This window comes from Gobius niger (genome assembly GCF_951799975.1).
Source record: "Gobius niger genome assembly, chromosome: 13".
Classification (NCBI taxonomy): domain Eukaryota; kingdom Metazoa; phylum Chordata; class Actinopteri; order Gobiiformes; family Gobiidae; genus Gobius; species Gobius niger.
In genome coordinates, this window is record NC_136864.1 from 20,516,403 (window position 1) to 20,539,317 (window position 22,915).

The 22,915-nt window shown below is 41.4% G+C and overlaps 2 protein-coding genes across 5 annotated transcripts in view; one reads left to right on the top strand and one right to left on the bottom strand.

Annotated features, from left to right (window-relative positions):
- The window catches only part of fgf12a (fibroblast growth factor 12a), a 33,787-nt gene extending 17,852 nt beyond the window's left edge, over positions 1 to 15,935 (bottom strand). Inside the window, exons 1-3 of one of the 4 annotated variants that reach the window (XM_079570041.1) lie at positions 6,500 to 7,536; positions 5,389 to 5,436; positions 2,824 to 2,934 (exon numbers count right to left, since the gene is read on the bottom strand). In XM_079570041.1, the coding sequence (XP_079426167.1) occupies positions 2,824 to 2,934; positions 5,389 to 5,436; positions 6,500 to 6,695 (355 nt within the window). In that variant the 5' untranslated portion in view covers positions 6,696 to 7,536. Of the gene's footprint in view, positions 1 to 2,823; positions 2,935 to 5,388; positions 5,437 to 6,499; positions 7,537 to 11,551; positions 12,074 to 15,901 lie in introns of those variants that run through there. The other 3 variants (XM_079570044.1, XM_079570043.1, XM_079570042.1) reach the window with 3 other exon arrangements.
- A 4,167-nt stretch (positions 15,936 to 20,102) lies between these two features.
- On the top strand, positions 20,103 to 22,774 carry parla (presenilin associated, rhomboid-like a). The gene is made up of 10 exons (XM_079570040.1): positions 20,103 to 20,198; positions 20,420 to 20,594; positions 20,672 to 20,773; positions 20,865 to 20,997; positions 21,072 to 21,167; positions 21,272 to 21,421; positions 21,499 to 21,569; positions 21,642 to 21,743; positions 21,927 to 22,024; positions 22,536 to 22,774. Exons 1-10 carry the CDS (start codon positions 20,116 to 20,118, stop codon positions 22,672 to 22,674), a joined length of 1,149 nt encoding a protein of 382 aa, XP_079426166.1. The 5' UTR covers positions 20,103 to 20,115; the 3' UTR covers positions 22,675 to 22,774.
- Positions 22,775 to 22,915: the final 141 nt, after the last annotated feature.

Below are 22,915 nucleotides of genomic sequence, written 5' to 3' on the forward strand. Positions count from 1 at the left end.
CCAGAGCAGACGACCACAACATCTCTGAGACGTCTTCTCAGTTGCAGAGATGTCTCCGTGACTTCACTGTGACATCACCGTGTTACGTCTCTGTAGGATCTCCTTAGTATCTCAGAGATATTGCTGGGACGTCACAGAAACGTCTGTACATTTATTAGCATTTCCCCCCAATCCTTCTTTGTAAAAGATTTTTAGAGTTTCATTATATTTCGTCTATATTGCTTGGGTTAGGGCTAGGTGTGTGGTATTTTAGGATATGATGATGCATTTTTAGAACAAAGGTTACTGTATTTTTTATGCAAGAGAGTTGACAGTATCTAGTATCGCTAGAGACAATAATATTGTTTATCGTGATACTTTCCTGCCTAGTCTCCAGGCCGGTAAGATATGTCCTTAACTACTCTTTGAAGTTAAATTTCTTTAAAAAGGAATGTGATAGATGCATGTAAGTGATAACTAGCCGCCTCTGCTGTATCACACCTTTACTTTGGATCTTTCACTACCTTTTTGTCTTTTCTGGGGGTTTGTTCTATCGCAGCTTCTCAGCACAAAAACTGGGAAAGCCTCCCGCCGCTGCACCTGCTCTTTGGCTGTCTTCACTCGGACAGTCTCGGTGCTGGAGGCACTGCGCTCAGAGAGAATAATTCATCAGGTACAAACGGAGAAGCTGGTATTTTTAGTTTCCTGTGGCTGAATTATTCACTGTATTCCTCCATCTCTGGGCCGGCGGGACTGCCTGACAAGAGGATTACCTAGAGGTGGGGAAACCCTTGCATGCAACACAAAAGCTGCACCAGCTAAATGATATGCGGCTGTGGGGTGAACAGGCATTATGCAGGCTTTTCATCCCTCTTACGCAAGCTCCTAATGAGTCCTCCATCGTCATGTAACCTAAATGACAAGTGGCAGGGGGAAGCTTCAGTTCGAACTACCAGCGTATGTAAAAATAATAAGCTAATTTCTCCACCCAAACCTCAGCAATACAGACTTTCAATCTCCAGAGTGCAAAACTCACTTCTTTTGACCAATTCCTACTTTATTTACATAATAATTTATGTTTTACAGGTTTTATAGAGACAGAATATTTTGTTTGTTTGTTAAGACATTTATCTAATTTAAAATGAAACAGCCTTATACTGGAACAATTTTGTGCTTTGTTCTATTATTGCTTGATAGTAACTGAATAGTACAATTCTCTCAGGTTGTTTTCCTGGTGGGAGTGTAAAAGGGTGCTTTAGTTCTTTAGGCGACTTGACCCAGGAGACAATTAATCCAGCTGTAGTCCACTATAGAAAGTCGATGGTTGCACAGTGAAATATTGCAAAGAAGTGGCTCAAGCAGGAATCTGTGACAGGGCTCCCATCAGGAATGAAAACTGTTAGAGTTACTGTAGTTTTAGCCGATAGCTTTTCCAGGAAGTGAGTTGTGCCGTAATAATCGCACATGCTTCAGAGGGAAATCAATCAAAACAGCGCAGCACTCCTATTCATGCAGTGTACACAGGACAATTTAGAGGTTTGACAGCGTGTCAATTCATGTTGCCCTAAGTCAGTGGGTCTCAAACCGGAGGACGGGACCAGTTAGAGGGTCAGGTTATAAAGAAATATTATAGGAGTAAACTAAATAGCAGAAAACTAACACATATCCAATGTATTTGTCTGAAATAATGCTTATTATTTTTATGTTTCTTTGGGATGCAGTTTTGGACCGGGGGAAAAAGGGTTGGGAAACAGTCGCAGTTGTTACTGTGACCCTATAAGGCAGACCAACCACTTCACAATATGATACATTCACATATTCCGATTAATCTTAGGTAAAATGATCTTACAGGTGCACTAAATAGAGGTTTTATAGATAGATAGATAAATAGATAGATAGATCGATCGATAGATAGATAGATAGATAGATAGATAGATAGATAGATAGATAGATAGATAGATAGATAGAGATAGATAGATAGATAGATAGATAGATAGATAGATAGATAGAGATAGATAGATAGATAGATAGATAGATAGATAGATAGATAGAGATAGATAGATAGATAGATAGATAGATAGATAGATAGATAGATAGATAGATAGAGAGAGAGAGAGAGAGAGAGAGAGAGAGAGAGAGAGAGAGAGAGAGAGAGAGAGATAGATAGATAGATAGATAGATAGATAGATAGATAGATAGATAGATAGATAGATAGATAGATAGATAGAGATAGATAGTTTTTCGTGGTAAAGGCACCTGGATACAATAAACGTATTGTCAAGGCCTTGGCCCGATATACTGAGCACAGCCTCACTGCCATACTCCATCACGAAAGGCAGCTGTTACTTTGTTGCTAATTTGTTTAACACCGAATAAAACAAATTTCACTGTAATATTACAGTGAGTTTGACATCATTCACCGTATTTTGATGGTGAATTAGACATAATTGGTAGAGCACACGTCCAAAGATCCACAGGTCAGCTTTCTGAATCCAGTTGTGACCAGTGCATTTTGTCAGATGTGTCTTTAGGCAAGACACTTCACGCACCTTGCTTATATTTAAATGTGAAAGTGGAGAGTGAATGATTAATGACTCTGAGGACCTTATCAAGCTTCTAAAGTGCAACAGAACAATACAAACGCTCAAATATACATTTTTCAGCGCCCTGACTTATTCACACCTGGGACAGTTCTTCAGAAGTGACTTGCCTTGGCCAAAAAGGTCAGTGGTTACTGAATAAGTATTGTATGATCATGCAGTGACTATAAATGTAAGAATATATCATATGACTAAGTGCTTGGTTGCCATCTAATATTGTGGTGTCTCATGTAAGTGCACTCACTGCTGTCAGTGTTCTCGTCCTTGCTGCCGTCGATGGTTCCATCCGGCTGCATCTGCAGGTAGAAGCCCTGCTGGCTGAACAGTCGTGTCACGATGCCTTTCAGCTGTGGCTCTGAAACACACACAGCGACCACAGCCCCCCCGACCCAGACAGAGAGAGTCAGCACAAAACAGAACATCAAAATTCATACGCCCATGGAGACCCGGAAAGTATTGCCAAAGAGACAAGCGTAAAAGACATGCTTACATTATACAGTCATACTTTCCTAGCCCCAAAAATCAACTCACACCTCCAATAAACGGTTGCCAATAAAGTTTGAAACAATTCGCTCATTGCTCAGTGGGAATCAGATATCTCTTCCCATGAAATACCAAGAACTGATTTGAGTAAATCAGCGCTTCGGGTCTGATGTTTTGATCAACACAGGAATAAAAAAGAGGAATGGGCAAGAAAACACATTAATAACAGAGGCGAATGATTCAAACTTATGGGCAAGAATGGATTAACACAGAGGAAAAAACTGTGTCATTGTGTAAAACTCCAAACATACATCTACTTTCACAAAACAAGCCAATAATATCTTACTTATTTATGGTTTAACTCGACTGCATAAGGCGATGCTGTCTGCGTCTCCATTTGGTATGAAGCAACACCGGTATTGAAATCGGATGTTTAGTATTCAAGCCCACACAAGTTCATATCTGGCTTATGAGCTCAAAGAAAGTGAGCTCTGTTCTTGTTCCCACCCTGAAGCGACCTCTAACTTGGAAGCGGAGACATCTGGCGCCTGACCAATATTCTGCTGTATGTGCTCTTCACTTCAGGAGAGGGGAGGGGAGGGGGCAGGTAAAACCCGGATCGGCTCAAGGAAAAAAGGTCCCTCCAGCCACAGGCAAAAATCAAAGCAAGCAGCGTGTGAAAAAGACGCCGTCGTAATTAGTGGCGCTAGTTGTAGCAGTGGAAAGATTCTTGTTGGATCAGAATTAGAGTTTATTTAGATATACGGTATAGTTTTTGTTTGGTTGTTTACTTGATATACTGCTAAGGGTTGTTTCATTGCCTGTAATCATCTGTTTGTAAGCCTCACACATCTTCAAATATGAATAAATCCTGGAATAATACGGTCTGAGTGAGTTATACTGTCACTCAAGGTCGTGCCAAGAATTAGATACTAATGATAGCGTTGGGTTCATTTCAACTGCGAGTGAGTGTTGATAATTGCTGACAACAAACTGAAGTGGCATCAGTGGAGAAGATCCACGTCGTCCGGTGGAAGCTGTGGCTCCGTCGCTACATTCTTCCCCCATCTCCGAGACCATCAATTCCTCGGCTCACCTACCCCTGTTGTAAGGGTCATCAATTCTTAGGACGGGCCTTTTCATCATCCATCACAGAGAGGGGAGGGCGAGGGGGGCGTGGGGGCACAGGGGACGTGCATGTGCGGCCCTGTGTGCTTATGTGTTTGTGAAAGTACATGGGAGCGTACGGCGGTAAATCATGGGGATAACTACACATCCATAAATTAGGGCCCAACGTGGGGCAGAGCCAAGGCTGACGGCTCATCAGTTCCAATCATTTAGCAGACAGAGTGCGCTTTGTGCTTATGTATGTGAAGGGGATGGAGCCTAAACAGATCCATATAGAGCTGAGCTTCTTGTGGCACAGCACATCTGTATGATAATTTGTTATGGGTGGTAAATATTGAGATTTCTGCTTTGAGAGCCTCAGTTTGGGCACATTTTTGAATGAAACTCCAGTCAACTTTTCATTGGCTGGCTTTAGGCGTCTGACACGCTTGTGCAGAGCTGTTGAAAAACTCGGGCAGCTTCTGCAGGAGATGATGTGTTGGGGAAACTCCACATTTAGGTTTCAGTTGCGTTTGTACTCTCATCTCGAGGCTGTGCTGCATTTGTTATTATTTCTGCATTGGCAAAACTCAAAAATCCATCCAAATTCCAGCGACTTCAGAAGACTTACTTCATACCAATACAGAAAGGTGGGACAAGAACACACAAAAAATGGCACCATGACAGTGGAACAGTGAATGATCACTTTGGGTAGAGCCAAACACATTATAACCACGCACATCAAACTACGACAAGTTACAGTTCTACACAGTAGCACATATTTAGACATAGAACAAAGAGCGGGAGGTTCAAGACTGTTCCAACACTGACTGACAAGACAAAATGAGAGAGCCAAAGGCGATTCACAAAGGACACAAGTTTTTGATAAGGAAGTGTTGTACAGGAAAACATAGATGAAAAAAAAAACTCAAACACTGAATAAAGAAACAATCAGTTGACAGGAGAAGTTGCTACATGTCTCTGATTTGTGTGAAAAAAAATAAAGAAAAAAGAACAATAAAGAGCCCATGATCAGAACCATCCCCTCACCACCCCTTTTCTATGCCCTCCCACCCTTCGATTGCCCAAGGGGGTGTCGACATGGGCACGGGATGAAAGTGGAGACAGGAAGGAGTCAAAAATAAAACCAATAAAACAGAAGAAAGAAAGTAAAAAAAAGGACACATCACTACACACGGATGGAGGCTGAGCTACTGACCTAGCCTGCAGCCCTTATGGGACACCTGTGGAGGTTTGGAGGGTGCATCTTACGAAGGGGGGAAGGGACAGAAGGAAAAACAACAGGCAGAATTCAGAAAGAAGTCGTCATGCAAAAGCTTTTTTTCTCTTTTTTTTTTCTTCAAATATATAAACAAAACATTGACGATAAAAGAGAATGTCAAATACACCCGTGTGTTCCTGAGACACTAAATCAAAGACAATGAATCAGCTGTGAAGAATATTTCAGTTGATTTAGTGCCCACCCTACAGCTGCACATTCTCACTTTTGGCTGCAGCATCGCCGCCTGATGTCACCATATGGGTTTTTTAAATTCTGTCTGGTCTTCTTGGCTGTCTCCCTAGTCGTCGCCAAAATGCCTGTCCTTGCGTGCCACCGATTTCACACATAGCGGAATAAAACTAAGCCGTGTAAAAAGCTAAGAGAAAAGTGTATGCAATAGTGAGATTAACTACTGCGTATAGAGCACATGTAACTCGTCCTACTGACATTCGGTGTGATATAGCAGCCCTTAATGTCTGGAGCTTTACCTCCCTACACTGCAGTAAAAAGCCCCCATCTGCAATAAAAATGTACCATTAAAAACATTTAATCTCAAAAGAGCCTTGGTGCACTGCGGTGCGACTTAACGCGCCTCAGTTGCCCAATCTGCATTAATATTGAATCAGGCAATTGACAGCGGTGCCGTGGACATTCAATTGGAGTGTTTGGAGAGCAAGAATTACTGTAAGCGTGGCGATGCGTATTGGAATGTGAAATTAGGAAATTACATGGCTTGCGCTATGCGATGCCTATCCGGGGTACGTCTTGTGCAAAGGGGGCACTTACAGACAACAGGGAGGACCTACAGAAACAGGTGGGCTTTACGCATGGAGGAGGAAAATCGCTCTCACTAGTAGGAGCCTTTGACTGCAGTATAAAACGCCTGTGCCATGTTCAGCGGAGAGAGGAGGAGGATAAAAAGGCGGGGTGGGGGGAAAGGGGGAGAGGGAGTGGAGAGATGGGGGAAACCGCTCTGTCCCCTCATCCATAACGCACACATTACTGATAGGGGAAAAATGCCTGTATACACGCACACACACGGACTGACCTGGGCGCCTCCGGACCGGTCGCTTCTTGCCACTGCAGAAGCGCACCTTGCTAAAGACCCCCAAGAAATGCCTTTCACACAGGGATCGGGGGTCTTTGCTGGGGCTAGGGCGACGTTTGGATGTAGACACCCGGTCGCTGTTGGATTCCCTCGCCTGACGCTTTTGGCGAATCAGGGAGCTGGCGATTGCAGCCATCTCCCCGATTGAAGAAAAGCCTTGAGTAAATGAGCAGATGTGGTATGTGGTGCAGATTATGAATGCAACTTGAATCAAAAAGTCCAGGAACTCGAGCTTTTTACCCAAACGTCATCCTGGTCCGTTTAAAAAATCCTCCAAGTCCAGTTCATCGCTCGCTTCCAGAAGTAGCAAAGCGGCTGAGCTGTCAGTCAGCGCACACCAAGCTCACATATGATACATAAACAAGTCTATTTACACGCATTAAGTCTCCGGCCCACGAGACAATGCATGGAAATGACATGCAACAGTGTTAATAAGTTGCTGCGGCCGCGCGTCATTGGAGAGCTTCAGGTATTCCACGTCTGGCGATACGACTCAAACGCTCGATCTGCTTCGGGGGAAGTTTTTTCCCTCTAATGATTTACTCCATCAGTCCCAGATGCTGTCCTTGTCCGGGACCTTTCATCGAAGCTGTGCTCTTTCGACTGCACAGAAAATGCAGCGAAGAAAGAGAATGAGCAGCGAACGGATACTCTGCAAGGATGCTGCGGAGATGTGATTTAAGACGGAGGAAAGCGTCCTAAAGCAACAATTAGTTGTAGCGGAACGTGATGACACCGTGCACTGCTCTCTTTCCCGTATTAATGCACAGTGAGGAGCCCATTTGACGTTGTTCCCATGCGCAACCCGAACCGAACCCGAGGCGCTGTTCCATCGCCGACAGTGAACGAAGTGAATCGGTCCAGCTCTTCCCCAGGAGCAGCCCTCCTCCCCCTCTCCCCTCTATCTAACTCTAAACGCAATCATACGTGATTGTGGTTCGTATAAGGAATTCTCACAGGCGTTTTATGACACAGGATAAGCGCGCTGATCTGGATATTTATATGTGCCATGGAGGAGAGATACTAAAAGAGGTAGCCTTTATGTAAATGAAGGGAGGGAGCGCTTGTAAGTGGGGAAGGGGTGGTCTCAGTCTCTCTCGTTGAATTACATTTAGTGCCGACCATTTCATAAGAGCTGTCCCGTGTGCAGAGTGTGTGAAAAAGCAATCCTAATCAACCATAGTCCAAATTCTGAGACTATCCACAAAGGGCTGCAGGCGCAGGATCGTACAGCAGTGACGGGATCTATTTGAAATACTGTACAACTTAACAATGACTGGCAACAGGCTTGGCATGCAGTGAAATGATACATCAAAGAGAAGGCCATGCTGTGAAAGGGGTTTATGGAAACAAATAAGAACAGCCGACATGTAACAGTGACATATCAAGGTGCGCCAGTACATACATCATACACAGGGATACAATATAGAGCTTGTTTACAGGATGAACAAGTGCTAGGTCACAAGTGTTTCATGTAACAGAGCCTTTAAAGTCGACTTGCTAATTAAACACAGCGTTTGAGCAAAAATAGGTTATATGAGCTCATATACATGTAATTATCCATTTGCATCTGAACAATGGAACTTACTTACTTACTTAGTTATTACAGAACACCTAGTTATAAAGCACTTACTTATTTACTAACTAACTTACTTACCTGCAATTCCTCACTTGTTATTATAAAAGAAATTAAATGTTTTGCCTGCAGTGTCTCCCCTTAAAAAGGAAAAAGCTATAATTGTTGCTGCATATTCAGTGCGGAGTTGAGATATGGCTCTGAAATAGCTTGTGCATCTTCTTTAGCTGTTTATGCATCTCACACACAGCAGGAGCAGCAAACCTCCTTCTTCCACTGATGAAACAGCATGAAACATTTACAGGCCTTTCCTAGGACTGGCTTTGACACCCGCTCCTCCAAAACCAAAGGAGAAATAGATGTGGGGAGATGTGGGTTCCACCACTGCTGTCTGACTGAACATACTTCTCCCTTATGTAACATTTGGATATAATAGATCAAAGTGGTCCACACTGTAGTGCTGTTGCTCTTTCCAAAGCACTGAGACAGAGAAAAGAGATATATGGAGGCAGTTGTAGCAACAAATACAGCAGATTTATCAGAGCTGTTTGCCTCAACAAGCAGGAAGTCCAAGTAATTAAGATTTGACTGCGGGTTGTTATGAAATATGAAATAAATTAGTCCACTGCATTTGAACCATCCTTCAATGCCGCAGGGGCAACCTGTAAGAGCAGTGGCAGCATTTAAAAGACTGGAGTCTGATCGACCCAATGTATGTATACATTCACACTCACTCACTCACTCACTCACTCACTCACTCACTCACTCACTCACTCACTCACTCACTCACTCACTCACTCACTCACTCACTCACTCACTCACTCACTCACTCACTCACCGGTAATTAGCTAGAAAAAGAAGGAGTGATTGAAACCAGTGAAGTCATTGTGAGAAGCAAACCCATGACCTGCCACAGCATCATGTCACTGCGCACTATAGCAAGTTTTTCAAATGCGATTCATGTTAAGTATGGTGTGGAAATAAGACAAATGATTCACACCACTGCGGAAACACAACACTCCAGAAAAATAAAGTATTCCCAAATGAGAATCTGCTGGCTTCTATCTCTTATATAGACAATTGCAGCAAATGACTGCACACTGCACAGCATGAAACAGTGCCATCTATTCAAAACACTATCATGTGATTTTTTTTTAATTTTTTTTAAACTTTTTAATGATTTTTTTAATGTTTACCAGATTGACTACTTCATGTTACTAAGGAAATAACATATGGTCGTGTGTGTCTCTCTTTGTGCTGTTTAATTGCGACAATCAGCACTGGCTTTGGATAACAGTGTTCCCTTACCAAGTAGATGGCAGCATAATAAATATGTCTGAATGCTAGGAGCCATATATCAAAGTCAGTTCTTTCCCTTGAGCCCGCTTCTTTGAAGCTCTGGGCTCTCCACTACTACAACAGCACCTGGGTCATTCATTATGAATGTGCTGCCATCTACTGGAGCAAAACGGGAAAAACACTGCCACAATGTGGAAGTGGTGGGCCTGTCTTTAGTAACTCAAGTCAGAAATGTTTATTGTTTATGTCTTCTACCAGCTAAACTTTAGGCTCATCAAAGAGCAAAAATGCTTAAAAATGCAAAATGAACACTCTCCTCCTTACTAAAATAATCAGAATCAACACAACAGTTTTCTTCACCACCATTTTACATCTACTGTAGCATTGACTTTGTTTCTGACATTCACAAGGTATTTATAGAACTAACACGACCAAACATTGTTGTGTACACACGAAAAGTCATGAGTTATGTAATATTGCATTATATATTGTTTGACCTAACATCAGTGCAGGGGTAATAGAAACAGAGAAGCTCCAACCAGTCAGAAGAAGGTCCCTTGGATTAAAATGTCTGAATTAAAACATCTTCCATGCTTTTTTAAGAATTAGGAGTCAAGTATTCAAAAATCCTAGATCCTAGATACTATATTAGTTCCATAACTAACATACACAAAGAATCATATCTCATTCATATATAGTGGGACTTCAGAGGGAGGAGAAAATATAAGCTTTGGTGACTCTTGGCTCTTGGCACCGATTGACACTGATCAACACAAACCACTCACACAAATACCCCTCTATCAGGCTACCTGGTAGTCTCCCATACAGGTACTAGAATTGACCAAACTCTGCTTAGCTCAGATGGGATTGGAACTTCGAAAGGTGGCATGGCCAACACATTGCTACCAACTCACCTGCAATTAACCTTCCATGCTTTTTAGCAGAAAAACTTAAATGTTTCTTTGCATGCCAGGAAAATGGAAATTAAATAAAACAAGCGTTTCACCGCTAGACAATCAACCAACCTCTTAAGCACCCTGGATTCTCAAGTGACACCAGAATGACTAAACTGGCAAACTGCAGACACACGCTACTCAAATTTTCCCCCAAAAGCTAAATGTGTCTGTAAACAAGCAGCCGTTTGTGCTGTCCATTTAGCTGACTCAGGTTGTGATTGAGGTCAGGTAGTTCCTGTAACAGTGAGCAGCAGAGAGGGTTGGACCAGCAATGCTTCATAACACCAGCTCCCAGTGTGCAAGCTGCTTTTGGTCCAACCACCTCAAAGGAATCAACTGTGCTTAATGGGGTTGCTAATTGTCTCTGGCCTGATTATGAGAACTGCTATGGATGAAACTGACTGATAGCAGAAATCTTCGACATTCTGTAAGCCTTTATAGACATTCTATAAAGCGGTCAAACATCAGCAATGCAGTGGATTGCTGAGACATGACTGTAGAGGACATGGTTATAGGCGTTTTGCCAAAGACTGCTCATTGTGTACAACGTGCATATGCTGTGTGTCATTGAGAATCAGTACCATGTGGCCTATACAGCAGATTGCATTGTGGGAAAAATGTCTCCCAAGTTACTGAATACGCTACTCCAAAATTACACAATTAAAATATGTTGCACTAAGTAGGCCTATAGCTTATGTGGTGGCTATACGATTTAATGTTGTTGGCAGTTCACCCATTTTAACTTGAGTGTGGGCTTGGGAGTGACGATTATGTCAAAAGTTTGGAAGTAGCAGCCACTGCTATGGCGCTGTCCATGGTGCTGATTTGTTTGGGGCCCAGGCTCCACCACTTTACACAGAGCCTTAACTTTGACCACTTGAATTGCTCATTTCTTTGGCACTGCTTCGGTTGCAGCAGCATATGAATGTATTTGAATGTAACTCAAAGTCCTTGAAGAGCATTTAGCGTTTCTCTACCAAAGAAGACCAGCATCCGACCGCTTTTGGAGACTGCACAACCAAACTCAGGATGGATGCACAAGGAGACCGCTGCATTCTGGCAAGATGTAACTCACTCCTCTTGACAAATAAATCTTACTCGATTATGATTTATACCAAGCATGGAAACCACAGTGGCCACAGTGTATGGTATATCTCTCACCGTCGGTAATAGTGGTCGACTTCGATCGTTGTCCACAGAAACACTGCAGCATATGCGCTCCTTTCTGAAGGAATGGCCTCAGAATCCTCATTGATTTGGGTTGATGGGAGCCTTTCGTCAATCCAAACAATCGGACACGGCGCTATCACAACAACACGGCGGTAGCAGCGGGGTCGGGCACAGCATAGCGTGTAGCATAGCCCCTCAAAACGCCGGAAGGGCACAGTCTGCGGGACAAATTACGCTAGAACGAGGCATCTTGAGCGGTTCCCCCCGCTTCGCTCTCGTGCTCAACACAGTCCTATTTCTCTCATCGGTCATCCGCGCGCACTCTTCTTCTTCCGCCACAGTAACGGCAACGCAAGGACGTTACAATGTGCTCTTAATTGTACATCCCCTACGTGTCTCCGCGTCTTTAGCAGCAGCGAACGTAATAGCAGGAAAAGACAAGCCGAGAGGAGGAGTGAGATTGTGTCAGAGGGAGGGAGAACGCGTGCATGCCAAAGTTAAACTGCAGGGGTAAGAGTGGCAGGCCAGCCACGAGTCACTGGTGAGGTGAGGTAATGCGGAGCCCACACATAAGGCGACAAAAGGCTGTGCGCACAGATGTGGAGCAAAGACTCACAATGTAGCAACAATGTGTTCAGTGCTGGAGCATATACATGCCATCAGGTGAAATACGTCACCTGAGAACACCAAAGAGTTAATAGGACAGCAAGTAAAGTTCATGGCTCAGACCAGACACAAATGCCGTGATTTCACACAACAGACTGACCAAGTCCTTGAGCGTTATTACAAGAGGGGAAGAAAAGTTCTATGCACAATGCACTTGATGTTGCATACAATGAAAAAGGTATCTTGGGGGGGGGGGGGGGGACATATATATGTATGGCCATTGACTAAAAACAACCACTTAAAAAATAAATCTGTTGAATTCCGCAACTGTCTCCCCATGCACCAGACTTGTTTGTCCATATTATGCCCTTTTGCCGGATCACCACTTTTCTTTCCTGCACCACTTTTGGCACACGCTCACCACTGCAAACTTGGAACTGTCCTCAACAGCTGCAGATTGGAAAAGGTTACCGGTGTTGAAGATTTGGCCCACACGGGGTATATTAATACCCCCGGCCCCCGCCCTCCTGCGACGATTGTTTTGTAAAAGATGAAGCTTTGTAAATGTCAGTTATGAGTTTTCTTGCTGTACTAATGTCATCCAAAATTTGCCGTATGGCGGATCTCAATGCATTAAAAGGATTGTATGAGGAAGTTATAATGTCATCCACTATTGCAGTTCAAATCATGTTTGTGAAGCTAACTGTTTAGTGATTTTTCACTTAGGCCTAAGTACATAAGTACATACATAAATGATGTCACTTAACTTCTGTGAAATATTATTATCATTTGTCAATATCATTGAAATCCCCGTTTGTGCTCGATCTAAAGTGCTGTTTGTTTATGGGAAAAGAAAGATGCTTAATAAGCCAGACATAAAAAGTCAAACTGCAGTACCAGCGGACACCACTAGAGGGTGGCAAAGTCCAAGGAGTTGAGAACGATAAAACAATGTACTGTTTAAAAATGGTATTGCCATCAAGTTTGTGATGTGCAAAGACCAGAGGTAAACATGCAGCTTGAACTAATTGAGTGTGTGTTATCTTGTGAGGGTTCCTCTTACGACAAGCATGTAAATGTTTTGGCTTATAGTGCGTCCCTATTTTGATGTCTCACCAAAACATACTCATAGTAGGCCAATAGTGCTTTAATGTTTCATTAATAAAAAAGGCAACCAGTCCACATGTACAGGTGCTCTTCCATGAAAGGGCAATTGGATCTGCTAACTCTGATCACTCTAGAACTTACCGTCTTACGTTCATGTGCAAAGTTAACTGTAACCTTGTGTCATCCACCGATTGGATTGTGTGTGTGGATGCTTCTAAATTGGATGAAAAACCTAAATAAAAGGAATGGCTTGCTGAACACAAATACACCACCATAATTCAAATTTGAACTATCCTAAAGCAAAGCAAGTTAAAAAATTTGATATTTTAAGACTAAACAATCTTAATGTCATACAATAGGGTGGTCCTGAGAGACAGGGGGGTCGACAGAATTACGAAATTCCCACATGGGGAGACATTCTCACTGTAGATATTGATTTATGTCCCTTTCTGTGACTCTGCTCTCCATATCAGCAGTCTTCAGTGTAATCCATTACAACCTTGTTCTTCAGTAAAAATTACGTCTGTCCTACCACATAATGCCCACCAAACACGTTGTGTTTGCTCCTGTTATGATGTTGGATATGCTCACTGACTCATTTTCCCTGTTATTTATTGCAGTGCTCACACAGTTTGGATGCTTGCTATCAGTGTTTCAAGTTTTTATTTTTATTTTTAAATGCTTTTTGCTTTTAATCTTTTATTGTTGTAATTCCTCGAATGGACATGGTCTCTCGTGATCCGTTGTGGTATTTGATCACTCGTCTGCAAGTCACCCTCCTGCTGTCAGCCTCAAACGCTAAATTACAGTACAGTTTCCAAACTGCTCTGTATCAGCTCCACAAAACACTGCACTGTCTGCACATGACTACACTCACTTCTATCTGTGATGACACAGTGCAAAGATCCCAGACAAGTCCTCTCTCATTTCACCTCCTATGTATGTCAACAGCGAGGTCACACTATTCACCTTGAGCTTTAGATGCCACTGCTCGTACACTGCTGCACAAGGTAACAGTAACTTTGATTAGTAATCAAAGTGAAATAAGTTGATACAGTTTTGACAGTTATGTTTGTGAACACACACACTGTCAGGCTAGATACGTAAAAAGAAAAAACTGAGTCCAACTATATATTGAACACATACCCCAACAACAACAGCCACAAGTTCACAGTCAAACTGTGCACTCTATACAAAACACATGTGCTCTTGTGGCAAACGAACAGAGAAGGGGCACACCTACAAAGAATTAAAGTCCCATAAACATTACAAGATGATAAAAGTGCCAAGCCAAAATAGCTTGCCAGTCAGTTGGCAAGTAGCTCTACTCACCAGTATTCTCCTAATGACCAGCATCAAACTCAGAAACAAAGCCTTAAAAGCCTCCAAGAAGCCTCCTCCTTCATGTGTGCAAAGGTACCTGCCAATTTGTTAGGTCAGCACATCTACATCTAAAAATATCATGAAAAAAATCGGTTGCTCATTGTGAATACTGTAAGTCCAGACACTGTGAATATACCCGTTAGGCCAGTGTAGTGCCCAAAGTGGGGGTCGTGGAACACTGAAGTGGACGTTGCAAGATGATTTTGAGACAATATTTTTTTTAACATTTCTGACATCCAGTTGCCTTGTGTATGAAATGTGCGGTATAAATAAAGATTCCCTGCCTTTGCACCCTATTATGAATGCAAATGTCATGGCCTGAAAAGTTTGAGAAGTTTGCTATGAGTTAACACTGTAGAACTGCGTAGTAGTATAGTATCAATCTCAACATGCTCAATTTATGTTTTGTTTTTATTTCCTTTTCACTTTTAGTTGCTACACTTACATTTTCGAACACGTTTTCTTTGCAGGTGTTCCCATTGCTATGTGTTCTAATCTGACCCGTCAGGGCAAAGGCAAACAAAGGCAGCATGTCCCCTAAAACACCAGTAGTAGGGGAAAGTTATTTTTAAGCACAGTTGCATACATTGCAGTGTGATCATGCATTGCCTGGTCTCACATCTTCGTTTGGAGCTGAACCTGGCCCATTACAGGCTCGGTTCTCAGCTGAACAGCGGTGTCAACAACAACACGCCTGCTGATCGTTCAGGCCACGCCGTCACCGCTGCCGCTGCTCGGGGGAGGGGGGGGAGCTGCACCGAAAAAGTGGAGAGGCAGCAGTTTCAGTCCAAATCAGCTGACTGAGCCCGTAGAGTAAACGTTTAGAGCTTAATAACGCAACGCTGGGACGCACAGATTGCTAGAATGGCACAAGTTATCGAGTCATTGTGCACGTGGATGTTTCAGTCGTTCTGAACTTGACTTGGAAATGATCTGACAGGCGTATACCTCAACTCCAAGGCGGGGATGGAGCTCCAAAGCTGGATACTGCAGTATAGTATGTGGACATCTGTAGTTGGTTAACAATAGCATCTGCATTCTGTTAAGCTACTATAAGCTACAGCTATAGCAAAAAAAAATGCACTATGTTGGTTCCTACGTTTTGTGAAACTGTGCAGTTCGTTCATAATTTAAAGTTTTAACACATGCTTGGCATCCACACAAATGGACCCCATGAACAGCATAGTCATCTGAACAAAAAATCTCATTAGAAATGCATGCAAAAGCACGTGGAAGTTACCTTACCGGCGTTTTTATCACCCATGTCCCTTTGGCGCGGCACACGTCTTCCCCCTTGTTCCCGCTTTTCCTCTCTCCCGCAGGGGCACAGGCAGAAAGTGTCACGGGAAGAAGTTTGTGCTTTTTCAGAGAGGGAATCAAACTACGTAGATGCGCCGAGCCTTAACTGTGGAAGTCTGTGCTGCAGCCTCTGTGTGGGGTCGATTTTCTGACGAAGGTGGACAGCGGGTTCAGGTAAAGCGGGATGGTGAGGAGGAGGAGGGGTGGGAGTGGGACTGATGCAGCCTGAGCAGCCGGGCTACATTGTTTTATATCATCACAAGCTGTTCTTACATTGTTGTCCTGTAGCGAAGAAACATAATAGGCCTACTGGCTGCCCTTTATTTGCTGACAAGGTAGATTTTTTTTTGGTGTGCAAGACTGAGCTAGCCTATAGATCAGCCTATAGATTACCTATTAGCTACTGTCCTACCCAAAAAAAAAGATATTATTATATGATGATGATAGTTATGATGACTAGGTTGTTATTATTATTATTATTATTATTATTATTAATATTGATGATGATGATGATAATAATGATAATAATAACAGTAATAATAATAATGGTCTCAACTCAACTTATATAGCACTTTTCCACCTACATTACTCAAAGCGCTTTACAGCAAGGATCCACTCACCCATTCATACACCAATGTACGCAGACACTGGGGGCAATGTGGGTGAAGTGTCTTGCCCAAGGACACAACGACAATGTGCACTTTCAGGAGGTGGGATTCGAACCCCTGACCTTCCGATCATGAGACGACCCGCTCTACCATCTGTGCCACTGTCACCCCGTTATAATAATAATAATAATAATAATAATAATAATAATAATAATAATAATAATAATAATAATAATAATAATAATAATAATAATAATAATAGTAATAGTAATAATAATAATAATAATAATAATAGCAAAAATCAAATACACAGATTTAATCAGTGTTCAATAAAAATACCATATTTTAAATGTAGTTTATTTTCATTTCAATGTGTTTAGCTTCACACTAGTCGCAGCTGAGATATTACATAGCACACCATGAAGTGGCACACAACAAAAAATCTGTCTTTAACGGTGGGCAAAATAAGTAGTTCTTTAAATATTAAAAATATCCTTCCACAACCATAAATCATCATGTAGTTCAGGCATAGAACTGAATTTGGTATAAAAAGGGAGCATGCTCATCAACATTTTCCTTCATAAGCTGTTCTGACACACCTGCTGACCACAGACCGTGCTCCTTTGACTGCAAAAAGGGGGGTATTTTCACTGTCAAACATGAATAATTAATGAATGACACTCGAATCAAGAATAGTGTCATGAGTTTGAGCAGCTGATTCTTGAATCCATCTGTGACTTGTGTGAAATTGTAGATGACTAATTGTTGCTTACAATTTCCAAAGTGGACATGAACGATGCAGTGCTGTGCATTGTGTTCTATCCACAGTGAAGACGTTGATTAGCAACATCTCTCCTGAAAACAGTGGTATTATGTCTCTGGCCCATTGATCAGTGTCTTAAAACGCTCTCAGTCAGCAGTCCAATGGGACACTATGATATCAGCTTGAGTTTCCTATGGTGGTATAAAAAGACTGCTTCTGGTAAATGTGCGTCAGAGCAGAAATAGAAACATTACTTAGCACAATAACAGATAAATAAGCACAGTAAATGATTATTTCCTGTATGTAAGGAAATACACATTAATGGAAATAACATTCATGTGTGAACATTGCAAGTTCATCTCACGAGAATCTTTGGTATTCATTCTATATTAACTTCAGCACACATGTTAACTTTATATTATATTAAAGCCACACTGCGTAGAATTTTACCCAATAAATAAAATTCAAATACAAGCAATTATTTTATGACAGATACTTTCATCATTGAAAAATACCTTATAAATGTACAAACAAACATTTATGAGGCTCACCCCTCCTAAGATATATGTGTAAACTTTACTGGGAGTGGGTACGTCTCCAGCTCGTTTCCATGGAGATGTGACGAAAGGCAATAGAATTTGAGATTTAAACAGGTTAGTTTCTCATCCAAGTCCATTCTTTTATTACACACTGCAGTAACAGCATTATCTGTGTCATTAGAAGCATGTTTTGTTTTGCAGCAACAGTATAGTCCAAAATGTTACGCAGTGTACCTTTAATTGAAGCATGTGTTATGTATATGGCTAAAAAGATAATTTGAAATTGCTTTACAAAGCTAATAACAAGATAAAATATATGTTGCTCTTTCAGCAATGAAATTAACAGGGAAAAAACATTGTTGCGCATCAGTATTTTTTGTATTATTATATTATAACCATGATCACGGACAAACTACGGAAGTCTTTCGCATTTTGAGAGGTTAGTTGCCGACACGGGCAAATACTGACTGGTGTCTATTCACAGCGAATCGATGAAGAGGGACTGAAAGTGGACACCTCTGCTGAAGAAAACGTTCTGCACTCATCACAAAGACCCTACATTCCTCTATATATTTAACAACAGGGTAAGTCAGTATGTGGATTGTTTAATTGTAAAGGGAGCAGACAATTAGAGTTGATTTATCTGCTCCTTTCTGACCAAGAAAATGTTTAAAAAGTTCAAAGTGTGTATCGTATGTGGCTTGTACAACTATTTTCATGAAAGGAAAAATGATCTAGCATTTTGCACACTTTAAGAAATCGTTTCAACATCCCTTCCTTTTTTCCCTGAAGCTGTGCCCTGTAGCAGCCCTCATTTTCACTGGCTTCTCTGTCCTCCTCTGCCCCAGACCTGGACCCATAGGATATCATCTGACTTGGCAGTGTGTCCTTGGGTCTATACAGTGGCAAAGGCATATTGCTCTCCTTTCCTCTATTGCATCTCCGCCCCCCGTCTTTATTTTGGAGTTTATAACAGAATGTGCACCTATGATTAATCACCTTCTATCCCACTTCTATTCATGCCTGTATTGAATTGTCTATATGCCTTTCAGAGCGTAATACAAAGAAGGAAGACCTAACATCCACAGCCACTGCAGTGCAGGCTTCTTGGATTCACTTTCTTACTATTTTTGTACTTTTTGGCACAAGCCGGAAGAGCTGTGAGGATCTTGTCAAGATGCCAATAGTTACACCTAACATCATCAATATTTACTGGATTTGCTGATAGGCTGCAATAATTGATTAAATTTGTTATGTTATGCCTTATTCATGCTTTTATAGTATAGCTTAAAACAAAGTGATAAAACAAAAGGAGCCCAAACTGCAAAACAGCTGAAAACATTTTCTGGTACAGAGGACGGATTAAGCCGTTAAAATAGCCTATGGTTTAACGCAATAACTGTTAGCAATAAATGTCTTGAAATGGAGCCAAATTTAGAATGTAAATGATCAGATAGAGTAAAAAAAAAGTGTGTACATGGATTTCAATTAACACAGAGCAGTGTTTGGTGTGTGTTCTCATCCCTGTGGGGGGAAAAAAAATGTTTCAGAGCTTAATAAGTGAAGTTAAGGGATTTTTTGTTATTTGTAACTGCAAAAATCCGGTGCAGGGCCTATATAATGAGAAAGACCGAATATGCAAGACTGAAATGGATGATTGACTCAAAGCACAGCTCCAGGTAGGCTATGGTTTTCACAAGAGAACAAGATTAATTTATTATTGCATGGCTCCAAAAAGTTCGATATTGCATGGCGTGGGGGTCTTTAATGTTGCTGCTCAAAAGTACAAAAGATGGTAGGCTGATGGTAGGCTATGGTTAAATGAAAATGCAAGCGCCTCTAACAAGTAATACTCTGACTGTCCACAAGAGGGAGTAATGTTCCATTGTAATTTTAAATATGTCTTTGCTGCTTACATTTTTGGGTCAATATAATATAGGACAAAACTCGTTGGCTCGTAATTCTTCTGAGTGATCTCCACCTCAGTCACATTTGAAGTGTCTTTGAAGCATATGAAGCACAAACCTCTCCTACGTAAAGTATACCGGGAATACATTTACCTAAGAATTTACCACTTTGGCACAACATAATGTACTTGCTATGCTATCCTAATTTAGCTACTGTTTGACCTTGATCTATAAGGTAAATTAAAAATATATAATTAAGCTATAGCTAAACCAAATGCAGTGAGCTGAAAGGTACTTCCTGTATCTGGCAACCCTGATGTTTTTTTGTTTTTTTATAACAAACATGGCGTGGAGAGGGTACATAGTAAAGACACTGACCAAAACAGAGTTTGTGCGATCCTCAAACACAACCTGGTCTCGCTATAGGTGAGCAATATAGACATTTTAACCGCGTATTTTGCGTCTAGGATTCATAATATTCAGTTTGTTAACCCATCGTAAGCTGCAATGTTGATGTTAGCTAACTGTCATTGACTTGCTTGCCAGACAAGTCAAGCCGTGGCTCTGTTAGTGTTTCTTTGGTAACTCTAAACTGTAACTAAATGTTGTTAATCTCGTTTTTCCTTGTATTGCTATGATTTACACAGACTCAACCCTTACCAGCAGCAAGTGAGATGTTTCCGACGTGAAACTAAAAGATCCGAAACGAACAAAAGCAGCATTGAAAAGGACAGTAAAGCATCGCCCAGTGAAAACAAGACCCCGGTACCTCCCAAGATACGTCGCCCATCACTGTTTAAACCTCTTGTGTTCACTTTAGGGGTATGTGCTGCCAACAATAATATTCTGTCGTTGGAGAATGTAGTGTATGTTTTGATGGGGAGCTCACTATGTGTCAGTTTACAGGATGCTCCTTTGCTGCTGCAGCCATCCTACAGTATGAAAACCTCAGGGCCAAGCTCAGGACGGCCCAGGACCAGGAGTCTGATGAGCTCTCAAACGTAACTCTGCTGTATAATCATTGCAGTTGCATTGTGTAAAAATTCTTCTGTGATATTAAGATTGGATCCATTGTTTTGTATGCTTTTGCAGGGCTCACATGATATAACATACTGGCATAACTGGTGGAATCAGCTGTCAGCTTTTCAGAAACAACTTATCCTTCTAATGTCTATGGTCGACGATTTCTGGAGCAGCTTAACAGAGGGACAAAAAGCTGTAACTGGTAATGTTCACACTATTTTACCTTTTATATACATCTTTTATACCTTGGACCTACTCTCGTTTATTATCTCCCAGGTATTATTGCACTAAATGCAGTTGTGCTATGTTGTTGGAGGATTCCTTCAATGCAAAGAAACATGATAAAGTATTTTACATCAAACCCAGTATCGAGTGAGTAAACCTTTTTGTTTATTTTTTATGAGGAACTGCATCATGACAAAACATTTGTGCTTGGGTACATCTATATTTGAGTTGGCCTTCATTTTTCTCACCAGAAACACAATGTCTTCCAATGGTCGCATCTACATTTAGCCATTATTCTGTTATCCACATGGTGGCCAACATGTATGTCCTGTGGACATTTTCTTCTGGCCTGGTCTCACTCCTTGGAAAGGAGCAGTTCATTGCCTTTTACCTGTCAGCAGGTGAGTACATTAGATAATTACATGTAATCCAAATGAACGAGGAGCCCGTGGATTGTACTTGTTTCTTCTACGTTTAGGTGTTACATCCAGCATGGTTAGCTACATGTGCAAAACTGCCACCGGACGTTTCCATCCATCATTAGGAGCAGTAAGGGAGTTTGTTCACAATTGTTTTCACATTTCATTAATTTACATTTATTTACCCATTTTATGCCCAAAGTCAGGTGCTGTAATGGCTGTTCTAGCAGCAGTCTGTACAAAGGTGCCAGAAGCCAAACTAGGCATCATATTCCTTCCCATGGTGACCCTCAGTGCAGGACATGTAAGTGAAAGCAAGTTCAATAAACGTTTCACCATTATCCAATTTCAATTATGTCTGTTCTATGTCAAAGGTGTCGACTTTCTCATGTATAAAACCATTTACAAGTATCTAGACCTGTTAGCGACAATGCAACAGGTCTACATTAAGATTATTTTAATTTGTAAATTGTTATTTTAACCACAGGTGCTGAAAGCACTTATTGCTTTTGACGCCACTGGGCTGTTTCTGGGCTGGCGGTTCTTTGATCATGCTGCTCACCTCGGAGGGGCCCTTTTTGGACTGTGAGTGTTTCTCCACAAATTCTGCTTTGGGTCTCATTTATATTAAACTATTAAAATGTTAAATGTATTTAAATAAATTAAATAATAATAGTGCATATTAATGAGTACGTTGTGAATATGCTGGATTATTGCAAGAATGCTGTATATTGTAGTTTTACTTTTAGTTTGTACTCCAACCAATGTAAAGGTGGTAAAGGCCTTTTCATGTGTCAGTCTGTCACACAGCCGAGGTGAATGACTGACAGTCTAGAGATGTTTTAACTAGTGTTTACCACAACTCACTGCATAAAGCCATGCAATTCTGATTTCTCATATAGCCCTTAAAATATCTTTTCTTTACGCTATTCTTTGGGTCAGTGGTTTTCGAGGTGGCCATTGCAAGATGATTTTGAGGGGAAGCATGTTTTCAACATAGTATGAATGGAAATGTGGGGTTGTAAACGCCACTGCTTTAGGTATTTTTAAATGTTTGAATATTTTACATCTAAAGGCAGTTTTTTTCTCTCTGTAGGTGGTATGTTGCAGATGGTCACAGATTTATTTGGAGGAGAAGGGAACCATTTGTGAAGCTCTGGCACAGCCTACGATCTAAACCCACTGGTGAGCAGAGGCCTGGAGCTCGTCCCGGGGTGGACAGGGGTGAACGTTAGAAGTCACTGGGCAGAACCCACAGTCCAATGGATGCAAAGACAGTTTTAAATGTTTAAATAAGTTAATAAATGCATTCATCTGCATTACAATTGAAACTACTTGAAATGACTGAATGCTTGTTCACTTATTCTTGCAAAAATACCCCAATGAATGAAGCATTATAAATAACAACACATTTAACTTGAACCATAACTTTATTAAGCAAATATTATTTAAAAAAAATAGGGGAATCTGTGACAT